At 38.6% G+C, this 12,893-nt stretch overlaps 1 protein-coding gene across 1 annotated transcript in view; it reads right to left on the bottom strand.

Annotated features, from left to right (window-relative positions):
- The window catches only part of USP12 (ubiquitin specific peptidase 12), a 32,345-nt gene extending 19,612 nt beyond the window's left edge, over positions 1-12,733 (bottom strand). The window contains exons 1-3 of the mRNA XM_017731382.1: positions 12,729-12,733; positions 11,761-11,770; positions 2,149-2,229 (exon numbers count right to left, since the gene is read on the bottom strand). Coding sequence (XP_017586871.1) covers positions 2,149-2,229; positions 11,761-11,763 — 84 coding nt within the window. The 5' untranslated portion in view covers positions 11,764-11,770; positions 12,729-12,733. The remainder of the gene's footprint in view (positions 1-2,148; positions 2,230-11,760; positions 11,771-12,728) is intronic.
- Between the last annotated feature and the right edge of the window lie 160 nt (positions 12,734-12,893).

The raw sequence follows: 12,893 nt of genomic DNA, 5'->3' as shown, positions 1-12,893 counted from the left end.
TTTTGTGAATGGTATTGCCCCTCTAAGATGAATTTTCCATTCCCATCAACCATCTGGTCATCCATATGTTTCCCATAATTGCCCTTTCTTAGGCCTTCTTTTACCTCTCAAACTGTTTTTTCAGCAGATCCTCTGAACAATCCCTAGATTCTACCACAAAGCTGGAAAAGAGATAAGACAGTGCTTCTGCCTCCTCTTCTTTTATGCTGCCTCTGGATAAATTGACAGAGCTCTGTTTCAGGATTGTCATCTTTATCTAAAATGCCTTTCTGTATTCCAGACACCTCAAATGGCTAGCTATCACACAGTTAGAAGAAAGCTACTGACTTACACATCATTTCACTTTTTTCTATTACTCTGGACAAAGCTAGGACAAACAAAATCAATGAACAAATTAGAAAAATTTAGCAGTAAATGTTAATGAACATCTAGGAGATTCACTTCTTGTAATTGCTACCAAAAATTAGAGAAATCAATGAAGGCAAAAATTGTGATTTCTATTGCTTCTCAATCTAATAGTACTAATTTATTATCTAATTATCTAGTATTTCTTTTCATCATCATTATCTCTGTCATTCTTTCCAGTCATTGGCCACAATTTGTTACTTTCACTCTTCCTGGCAGACTTACATGCTGCGGGCTTATCACACATTCCTGGTGTATATGTGCTGTGTTAGTAAACACAACCTGCAGAACAGATCTAAAACCATTCAGGCATCACCATCACTGAATTTCCTTAGCTAACCACTGTACCTGAAAACCAGCACCAGTGTGCCATAAATATAACAGATCCCATTTTATTATTTGTTACAATTCAGAAAATTTTAGTCCATAAAATTTTATTGTTTGAAGCTAAAATAAGCAAAATTCCTGCAGTAAACAGAAAGTTAAAAGCACTCTGATATATTGTAGTTGTCTGTCTCTTATGTGCATGGTTGAGGGCTGAATGACACATATTCCCTCAAATTTCTACTCCCTCTTGAGTACAAAAAGCCAGAACTTGTTGATATTCATTACATATTAGGAGGACTGTCCTTTATTGAACCTCCTCTTAAGGGTACAAACTATGTAAAAAAACTTCAAGCTTAGGTGTGCAATACAATTTCACTGTTAAGTCTTAAATCCTCTCTGGACTTGGACAAGAAATTGGGAAAAACAGTTTATCTGTCAACAGAGTAAGAGATTTGCAAAAACCTGTTATTGCAAAAATGGAAAGCCTAAGCTCAGCTGCAGAACTGACAGGTATGAACAGTGAAACTCCTGAATTTCCTCTTCTGATAACGCGGCATTTGGAGGGTATTTCAGCTTTCATGAGAAAGGAAAAGAAATCACTTAAATTTAAGTGGTGGTATTTTGAGATGCATGGAAGTCAGCTTATCAGTGTTTACAGACTCCACAGTGCATGCTCGGATTAGAGACTCTTGAACCAGGTCAGTGCTAAGCACCTGGAGGTAGAGACACATTCCAGCACCAGGACAATGTTTAAATAATCAGTTTCATTAAGAAAAGCCAGACAATAGCTCTTGTTAGACCAGCTTGCTCAAACTATGTAGTTTCTGAAGCCCCAATAAAGGGAATAATATTTCATATCAGTACAATGCAATTTCTAACAAAATATGTTTTTCATCAGTAATACCAGAAATTAAAGTTTATGTCATTCCTTAAAACCAATTATTGATTTAAACAATCTAGGTTTTTTTTTTCACCACTGCTTTCCCCTTTGGGCTGTGTTTTTTTTTTTAATCTTAATACAAATAGCAGACATAAATACTTCATATCATCAATAGTCTTTCACAAGATTTTTTTTCTTTTTATGTATTTATTTTACTTCATTGGCATATTATGAACAACAAACTACATATTTTAAATAGCCTTCTTAAGATTTAGACATTTTAATAACATGAAAATGATGTAAAAGTTACCCTACAACTAATAAAATGAAATGAAGTATTCAATAGAAAGCCCATCTCAACAATTCAGTAGCATATTTCAATGAACACCCTAAGTACTGAAACACATTTCAATAGAATGAATATCCAGGGACTACATCTTTCATATTTTTAAGTATTCACTCATCATTACAGTCTTGTTATTTAACAAACCCATTCCCTGTCCTTTCAAAGCAGTAAGTTACGGTCTGAAACTCACATTAACCAAACCAAAATAGTGCTCATTGACTGGAAATTGTTCCGGACCAATCTCTTTCTCCAAAGCTGAGGCATTGGCGCCCTAGAAGAAAATCAAAAGTAGCAAAATATTAGAGTGGCAACAGTGAATTTAAGCTGCTGAGGAAAAAGAAATTTTTGGCAAGGAAAAATGATCAAAACCAATTAACCACCCATAAAAAACCCCTGCAAAACACACTGATTACAACTAAAAATTACCTTAGAGATGTTTCCAAATATGTTCTGTCCAAAAACATCTCAAAGTTATATAATTTTCACATATTTTCATGCAATTACACTGTTTTGATGTTCTGTACTTATTATTTTCAGAGTCGAATTACTTTAATAGCACTTGCACTAATGCAGGATGCAAAGCAGGTCATACAAGGCCCACTGGCAAGCTCCTTCTAACAAGTCTAACTTGCATTCTGTAAAGCACACTTCAGAAGAAATTAAGAGATGCAGATTGTTCATAAGTCTGTTCCACTTACACTGAAAACACAAGCTGTACAAAGTGCTTTGCTAAACACCTTGAACTTTGTAAAACTAAAAGACAATGCAGTACAGCTACTGATGGTGTGCATTACAAAGGCTGCAGCCTTTGCCCAAAAAAATCTGTTGGGTCTGATCCTCAAAAAGAAGCCAGAGCAGGTAACTTTGGTTATTCTGTGGGTGTTGACTGAACTGGAGCAGTAAACACTGGGTTTCAAAGGAAAGTGTTGTTTTCTTTTTTATTTAGAGACAGAAAAACCTCTATGCTGGAAAATTCAGAGAACAAAAAAACCCCCAGCTTTCTATGAGCTCTTACACTGATTGCTTTTAGAGAAATGGAAACACATGCAACTTTTTGCACACAACAAAACTGATATCTATCTATCTCTCTCGCTCTCTCCTATGGGACTAATACATGAGCATGAATATTCCAGCAAGTCTAACTGCAGCTAAAATAGCACATAATATACAGCAAAGAACCTTAAAACCAGGTGCAACTCCCTCCCAACAAGTTCTTTCTTTACACCAAAGATATAGCAAATAGCCCTTACATAGGCTATCACAACAATTAAATTAAATCAAAATCACAGAGTGCACTAAAAACAGCACACAGGATTGCACAGATTAACTACAGACAGGAAGAAGTGGAACAGAATGAAAACTAGAACTGTATCAAAATGTATACAACGTGGCATCTGCCATGGTATGACCCTGGTACTGCAGAACTTTACAGAAACTACCTCAGCAGTTCTGAAACTGGAAGCACATGCTCAAAGGCCCATTAGGAGGTACCAACTTTAACTAGAACAGGGCAAAAGATAGCAAAACTCCACACTTGAGACACTACAGCTCTTCTCCATTCACAGCACGGCCCCAGCTGCTTTCACCAGTCACATCCCCTCCAATTACCCAGTTTGATAAAGTCTCTCCATTACTGGGGATTTAGCTGCAGGGCTTATTACTTAGAAGCTGCTCTCAAATGGAGATTATAGTGGTGAGGAAAAGGGGTATAAACCCTCATTTAAGATTAAAGCACTCTGTGACTCTGAATATTTAGTTTTGCAGCCTTATTTAAATGCACCCACAAGCTCTGGCAAGGTGAGTATTACAAATAAACCAGGAAAAAGAAGGAACTGTGGTGGCCTTTTATACTATTGTTAAAATCTCTACTTCTTTAAAAATAAATTCAAGAGCAGGCTTAAGGAAATTCCTTCTCTTTTCGAAGCTAGGGTGGAGTAGCTGCTTTATTCTATATTTGAAAGGAAAATATTATGATACAAACATTGATGTTTCTGTTTGTACAGACCTGAACACTGTATTTAGTTTTCTAGCACAATAAAGATCCAACCTGGCAATAAGAAAGACATGCTGAGATACTACAAGATTGTCATGGTTTTCCAATTATTCAAAGGCGCTTCATTCAAGGCTCAGACTTTCACATGATTTCAAAGCACTGCATCATCTATGTTTGAATGCAGTTGTTTATGAATGTTAGTACAAACCAGCAGGGATGTTTTACACCAATATAAAACCCTTGAGCTACTCAGACTTCCCTTTACAGCTCTCTTTTTGTCTGTCATACAGGATCTATCTCTCCCTCCAAAGCGATCATTTATACTGTGCACAGTGTATTGGTTGCAAAAGCAGAAACACAGGGAGACTACACTAAAATGCATGTTCACAACTGACCCATAAAAGCTATTTTAAAACCTAACTACCCCTTGCTTCAAAATGTTTCCCAGCTGTGATTACAGTACATGTTATCAGTCTCAGCTGACTCTTCCATCATGCAAATACAGATGCAGGGGGGGAGCACTGCAGGACCACCAACTATTACGGTACTATATCACCTCTTGGACATGAGGACAGCAGAGGTTTAAGGCAGAAGTGGGAGTGTCTCTCTTTTCATCAGCCAAGTCGGACTTACTGGACTTGGGAACTAGACTCAGGAAATTTCAGGCTGTGCTCTATGCTGAGGTACTTCAGATAATTGATTCCTCTGCCACTTAAATGGGATCGCCGGGGAAAATCCCCAAATAAATCCCTCTTCTTTGGGGGGCTCACTTAATAACACATACAACAGGTGTTCAGTCCCCACACTGCAACCTGGCTTTGATATTATATAGGGGACAGAAGGGGACATCAGTAAGTTTGGTCAGTACCTCCACCTCCAATTTCCCTTGTCCTTCTGAGGGGAAGCACACAAGGTCATTACCCAGAAATGAGAAGGAACAGAGGCACAGCAGAAGTCCAAAACACTAATAATATTGCAGTAGTACTAGGATTTACCACTTTTTGCATTGTATCAGTGTAAAAGCTATACAGCTACACAACCTAGCAGTGCCTTACATTAACCCCCTTCCAGCAAAGAGATACAGGCACAGAAAACACGAATTTCTCATAGCTGATGAAATACACCTTTACAAAGTGGAAAGTTCAGCAACTAAGGTGTGTTTACAAGAACACAACATGAAATCAAGATTTGCTTTTTATCTGTTACTGAAAATTATCTTGGAAACATTAAACCATCAATGACTATACAAAAATCTTCACAAATCTAATGAAAGTTAGGTGTAAAACTGAACTATTGCAGATTTCACCCTTCAAAATGATATGTCATGTAACCTTTATCTAATCATGTTCAAATCAGTTGAACATTTATTGCTTATATCCCCCATCAAGTTAAAGAAAAAAGCTATACTACTGGATTTATAAATATCACCGTAAATGCTAATTTCTTAATGGAGGGATAAGAATCTGTGTTTGCCATGGAAGCCCCTTAATTAAATTTCTCAACTTTTATTTTTAAAAGAGCTTGAGCTTTCTACAAATCAACACATTTAACATTAGCCAGATGAGGGGTTTATTTCAGTTTAGTGGAATCAAAGCCCAGGAAACACAGTGGAATAGGAAAGTGTATTTTCTTTGAATTGAGTACAGTTGTATTTTCCCAATTTTCACATTTTATAAATACACATCCTCCCAAATTACTAAAATAAACTAAAAAAACCCACTGATGCAATCCATTTCAATGGAAAAGGGCAGAAAAAACAAAGCACAGACAAATGCAGATGGGTTTTTTTGTTTGTTTAGTTTTTCACTTGCTGAAACAATAATATTATTAAATGCCATTTCCGTTTTTATTATTGCCTTTCCTCACAGCCTCAGAGGCCACACTGCTGCGGTGTTACATGTTGAACTAGTCCTCCTGAGACACACTAACAGCTGACACATGGATAGGATAACTGGAGCCAATCTGTGAAACAAATCAGTTGGTGCTTAGGATCTGACACACACACTTTGGGTTTCACAGCATTCTTGCCAGATTAGTTGTAGGCTGGTTTTGTGACTGAATACCAGCTGCAGCTGAACTGTGTTGTCTGATGCAGTTTCCTTCAAAAGCCATCTAATTTGTGCACTCTAAGAGTGCTCCCAAAATGCAAACCAAAGCATGGTAAACTGGTATGCCACCCTATATTAAAAATACTGTCTAAAAACATGTCAGCAAGCAGGCAAACAATTGCAGTTTTGAAGTGTCCTACCTTGTCATTACCATCCAACCTAGCAGGCAGAATTTCCCTTACAAAGGCTTGATTCATAACCAGCCTAACATGCTTGGAAGCTTACACTTTTTACTGGCATGGGAGAGGGGCTTTGATCTATCCCTTTCTAGAGTAAGTATCAGTTGATTGCTTTGTGGGTTATCTTTGCAGTAGTTTAACAGCTTTACCCTCTAGTTTGATTAAGTTGTAAACTTCCTGAGTAAAATCAAAATTTCACCTTTAAAACAAATTTCTTGTCAACTTACATTTGTCACCAACATCCTGAAGATCCATTTCTCCCTTCACACATGCACTATGCTAGATCCTTCCTTACAATGCCCTCCACCTCGCTCAAGAAAAGGAACAACACTGATTAAAGGTGGTTCATACAACTAAACCATGTTGCACGGGTGTATATATAAGCAAAATCTCTAAAACATGACCTTAGCTATAGGTAAATTAACAATACCACCACACAACACAGAACTATCACCTTTCCTAGTGACCAAAAGGCATTACAAGTAAAAGGGAAATTCAGTAATCAGGAAGAACAATGTTCCTGAACAAGGATAAAATTAATGGAATTATTTATAATTTGCAAAAATATATCTCAGTATAGAAGCACTCACTAGTGTTTTCACTCTTTTTTTTTCGTTATCCTTGTCTGCGCCACTAGTGAAGATACAGAGAATTTCACAGCCTAATGCACTAATTAATGCACTATGACTGAAGGAATCCTCTCTTAACGAAGAAATGCAGAATTCTGCTCTTCCAGTTATGTTTTATCAGAATACGTGAATTCATACTTTTCCATGTATTCATAGGAATCAGGATTAAGAGCAAAGAAAACAGCTATATTAAATCAGTTTATATTTGTTGCTTCAATTGCAACCAAGACTGAAATGCAATTCTTTTGATACTGTTTCCAGCCAGGAAGCAGCATCGAAATACGAGTGTAATTAAATAATCCTTTTTGTTCATTTCTTTACAAATGAACATGCATTATTAATACATGAAATATTTCGATAGTTTCAGTTAATACTTTTTAAATACTTCCAAATAGTGTTATTTTACTAATTAATCAGTCTAAGACATATATATTCATATCATGTGCAGCTAAGACAAAAGATTTTTTGAGTATGAAGTAAAAACACCTCTGCCTGGGTAAGGAAAATTATACCAAATCACAAAATTAATTTCTCTTTGTATTTGGTATGTCTACCAAGCCAATCTTTTTGAGCCCCACTGAACATTCACAATGTATTTTCCTTCACAACTACATATAGTCACACTTCCTTGCGTATGACGGCGTATCCTTTTGAATACCCAAGTCAGAGACAAGTTAATATTTCAGAAAAATTACTACCTAAAATGCAGGGTGAGTGGGGAAAACACATTTGCTCAATCGTTGTTTTTGCTAAACTGCATCCTGTGATGTGTTTCACATGCTTTTATTAACCTACGTAATTCCAGTTTCAGAAAACAAATATATTGCTTTTATAACTTCCCATGCTCATGGAATCATAAAAAGAATTTAAGTTTATAAGAGGTGGTAAAAATGTGTTTCTATTCTGGTCTACTCATGTTAATACAACCTTCTGGTTTTACACTACAAAAAAGATCTAGATTTTTTTTTTTCCCTCAGCTGAAAGATTAGGTACACCTTACTGAAATAAATAATTTGTTAAAAGCATTTAATTTTGGCAATCTTCCTAAGCTACAAAAACAAAAGTTACCCCTTCCAGAGAAAAGCCCCTTTTGCCACATTTTTACAGAATCATTCATATAAGTTTTAATGCAACTGAGTTGCTTCAGGAGCACATAACTGACCGATCTAAATATTCCAGTGTTGTCTAGTAACAGGATCAGGTGTTCACACTGACACAGCTAAAAATCCTGCTGCCAAGACTAGAGTCCAAATTCGTATTTCATTGTTTCTTTGAGCTTAGAACTTGCAAGATGAATATACACATGTACGCGTAAAAAGAAAATGGAACACTTACATAAATAAAATTATCCACCTAAATAATACATCAACTAAATAATTCCCTGTGCTGGTATAAATACTGCTTTACAACTATGTAACTTCAAGAATTTTTTGTGTTTCATATTTGACAATTGTTTTATATTAGAGTCAAATTCCTACTTTGATGAAAATTGAAAACGAAATTGTCTAAATTAATTAGTATACTAAAAAGTGTCACAAACCCAGTAGTTTAAAGACCAAATAAAAACATTCATCTTTTATTACCATATTGTAGCATATTACAGCTACAAAAATGATGATGACAGATGTCACAACCATGCTTGAATCTTAGTATAATGTTTATCATGAAATAGTCTCCTGATAAGAACTCCAACAGACAAGTGAACCTCCACACTGTGGTGTAAACTCTTACCCCAGCTGCCTAACAAATACTTCTCCAAAATTTCCTGCGCTTGCAACAGAGCCACCACAACAGAACATGTCCCTGAGCACTCTGGTCCATGGAGCACGGCAGATTCAGGTCATGGTGCCAGAGTGAAATGCAGTGGCTGAGATGAGCAGCAGCGGCACATGTTCCTTCTTGCCAACCGTGCTACATGAGCAAGGTAGACAGCTGGATAAAGGAATGCCACAACACCACTGTTTCCTCTGTGTTACTTCAGTCCTTTCCTTCTCTGCTGGATTTTTCTGTCACCTCCTCTTTTGAAGCGGTTTTCCCGTAACTTTTCTTTCCTTGCTGTTACTCAATTCTCCCTTCTTCGAGCATGGATCCTTTGTATACCTTCCTGCGGAATCTGTTAACCTGATCATCAATTAACGTTTAAGTATTACAATTCATGCCTCAGAGGAGACAGTGCAATTAGAAGGAACAGGAGTGAGTACCTCATAGCCATTTCTGGCTGGCTGTAGACTCTGGCAAACATCAATTTACATGAAGTGCAGATTTCACAATCAGGTTTGAAAATCCTATTGTAAACAAACAATTCCTGAAACAGTAAGAAAGCCCATAAATCCACACCTCTCCCACAGTTAGCTACAAATTTTTCCTGCAATTAAGAGTTTTTATAAAGCCTCTCTGCTGTGACACTCAAGGTAGGTGCACTGCAACCTTCCCTCAGCTGGGCACTTCCAGCGTCTGTTTCCTCTGTTAGGACGCCTTTCCCACACATGCTTGTTTGAACTCTAGTACCTCTGAAACATCTTCACCCTTGTGAAATGTGACTGAAATGGGCAAAAGGGTACTCATAACATAACTGCCCTTCAAGAGGAGGCAGGCAGGAAAAGGACAAGAGCCAGCCATTCAGCGTGACTCCACGTCTTAATCCTTTCAAAAACGAAACAAAAGTTTGGATTGTAAGATAAGCAGAGGTCCTCATGCAGAACACACTGTTACATCACACAGTCAACATCTAACCACAAACTATCTATTTGATGTCAGTGCTGAGGGGCTGAAACCATCACTGAAGACGTTCAGTGACAGACTCTGTATGCAAGATGCTGAGCTGCCAGGCAGAGAAGGGAATACACAGACAAATACCCAGAACATGAAGATTTTGATGTCTAATGCTACAGCTCCTAGATTAGCATAGTTTTAAAATATCATCACACTTTTCCAGGTTGTGCCAACATCATCAACCACTTTCTACAAGAAACACTGAAAACAAGTACTACTACCATTACAACTTCCTTGTCTATGTCTGAGGCTGACATCTTTGAGGCTTTTCATAGCTTTTAAGCTACAAATGTAATTTCTATCTTCTCTTTGCTTCAGTGACTCAAAGACTTGATACCTTTCAACTGCTGGCAAGAGTTTCCTGGACTCTAGACAACAGAAGCAGAAGTACTAGATGCAATCTGTGAGTATAGCATGGGGCACATCTTCCTTGTAGTTAGCCTGGGTTACTTTATCCCTCCTCAGCCATGCATAAAAACCCCAAACAGTTCAGTCAGGTAAGACTCTGACTGCAGTTTTACTCATGGATGAGGGTAAAAGATCAAGTTCTACTTTTACTGCAAAGACATTAAAAATAATTTAAAAAAATAGACCACACAATTTTAACCTCATGCATTTTACAACAGGAACAGTGGCTAAACTACTCAAGGGCAAAGGTATTTCCAGTGCTTTTCCACAATCTCCAGCCTTGTCATTAAGACTTAGTACAGCACAAGGAAGCATGGGAATGGTGATATAGAGCAAAGAATTTTAAGGAAGTTGAAAGGCGACACAACACTAGGAAACATTACTACAGAAAGAGCTCTGTTAACATTAGTATGAACACTGGGGTGTAGATCAATGAACTAATGGAGCATACACAAAGGAACCAATCAACACAGACGGGATGTCCTCTTGGAAGACCATCCCCAAAAGGTACTACAGGTAAACTAAACATACTGGTTATCACTCTTCACTGTACCCACACAACGTGCCAGTACTGCAAAACATAATATACTGCTTTATAATATTCAGGGCTTGAACAACGAGGGTAAGATGCATAAAATATAAATGAGTCAGCAGAAGCAAAACTTGAATTCAGATTTAAAAAAAAGAAGTCGTGAAATGCAGAATTGCAATGGAAGAGCTTTTTCAAAATAGTTCTAGACTGCTCTTAGAGATTATAAGTGTACATGCATGCTAGGTTTGTGTAGGCACAAACTGTCTCTTGAAAAAAATGCCTGTTACTGGTTTTGTACTAAGTAATCATAAGAAGAGAAGTAACAGTCTGAGAGTTCTTGCAAGAGGCATGGGAAAAGGCAAGAAAAACTTGTGAGAATTCTTAGGTAGTTGTCTGGCACTTTATCAAAGTGTGTTGACACGATGTAAGCATTGCTGGAAAAAAAAATAGTATTACTCAGCAATTATAATCCTTCTCAATTTTGTAAAACATATGCTTAAACATAAGTATTTGACTCTTGTTAAAATTAAAAAGATCTGCCTCACCACAACCACACTTCTGAACAGCTCCACAGTAACTACCAAGTGCTCCCTCACACTATCTTTATGGATATACTTTTAAGCACCATCTTATATTAACTGCCGAAAAGCTTTTACAGCTGGTATCCTATGCTAGGTGTCCCATATCACAATACTATTAAAGCTCATGGATCAGAAAGGCCCAGCAAAAATCTTATGCCTGGAGTTTATCCACCTCAGCACACGTGACAATGATTGGACAGATAATATCGAACTGCCATCAGAATTTCAGCTTTATGGATACAGATACTTTAGTTAGTAATAAGAAGATTTTTAGTTGAAAAAATTGGTTTGGGATTGACCTAAATCTCAGTGACATAACATCATTTCTAATAAACATACACACAGAATAATCTTAAACTATCTGCTTGGCCAGTCCAGACCTAGGGTTTGTATGCAGTCCAGAAGCAGAGCAGTGAGGTCTCACACTTGACCCAAATCAAGAGGCCAGCACTGAATTTATGCCAACACAAAGGCCAGCGGCCAACTCTGGGTGAAAAGATGTCAGCTAGAATTGCAAGAAAAGGAGATCACCCCAGCTCAGGGATCAATCACACTGATTCCTCAACAACCTGCCTCCAGAGAATGGAAACTCCTGAAGTACATGGTACACGTCCTACAAATCTGGCCACATAAAGATGTCAGTATACAGCTGATAAATTCAAGAATTTATCAAGAATTTTATCAGACTCTTCTAATTCCAAACTGAAAGATGTCATCTCCCATGTCACAAAAAACATTATTCCAGTGACTAAACACCACCTGAGCAATCCCATCCTATGGGCTTCCAGACGTTCACTCAAAATTCTCATGGGCCACCTCTGAAATATCTGTTTGAGACATTAAAGCCTCTTTGCAGCAAGATTCATGAAAACCATAAATCAGTTTCCAATAATATGAAATGTAAGCACTTCCCACTGTTTGATGTTATGAGACATTGTAATAGCAACTCAGCAAATTAACAGAGTAGATGACAGAGTGCGTTCTTCCCCTTAATAACCTCTTTCCTTCCCCCGTGGAAACGGATTTGGTAACAAGAACTTTCACATGGCCACGGAATAGGTACAAGAGAGCACAAATGCAAGACCTTCTGCTATGAACCACCAGCACACCTCTTGCATGACAACCAGTAACTTCTACTGACTAAGGGATATTTCCTTCCTTAAATTCATCACTCCTCCATCAGCGAATCTACTGAGCCGCCCATCCCTCTTTAAAACAACCCGAGAGAGCCTTATCACATCTGTGCTTCTGCTTTTGGCTCTAATTCATCACGAGAGAGAGTAATGAGAAAGCAGTCACAGGGAGAAGCCTCCTACGGGACCAGGATCGATGCACACCAGTCAGATCACAAGGAGCGCGCCTGGCCGAGCCCATCGGGCGGGATGGGATGCCCGCACTTGTCGGGGTAACCCGGGGAGCACCGGCCCGCTGATGGGCGATTCCAGCCCCAGCTCAGGCGCGCTGCACTCGGAGGGAGAGCAGGGACGCTACGGAGTGTGTCGGGAGAAGGAGGGCGCTTCCAGAAACCCGACCGTAACCACCACACGCCCGCAATAAGCAGCCCCGAGCTGGAGGCGATGCCCCCGCTTTCGGCACACTTTGGGGAAGGCTGTGCTTGGTCACCCCGCGCTCCAGCCCCGTCCTCAGTCGGGACCCCGCTTCGCCGCCCGCCCAGCCCAACCCCCTCGGCGCCCGCATCCAGGTTGAGTCTCCCAAAGCCGATTAACTCCGCT

Source organism: Corvus brachyrhynchos, unplaced genomic scaffold (assembly GCF_000691975.1).
Source record: "Corvus brachyrhynchos isolate BGI_N302 unplaced genomic scaffold, ASM69197v1 scaffold103, whole genome shotgun sequence".
NCBI classification, from domain to species: domain Eukaryota; kingdom Metazoa; phylum Chordata; class Aves; order Passeriformes; family Corvidae; genus Corvus; species Corvus brachyrhynchos.
This window is presented reverse-complemented; position numbering and strand designations above follow the sequence as displayed.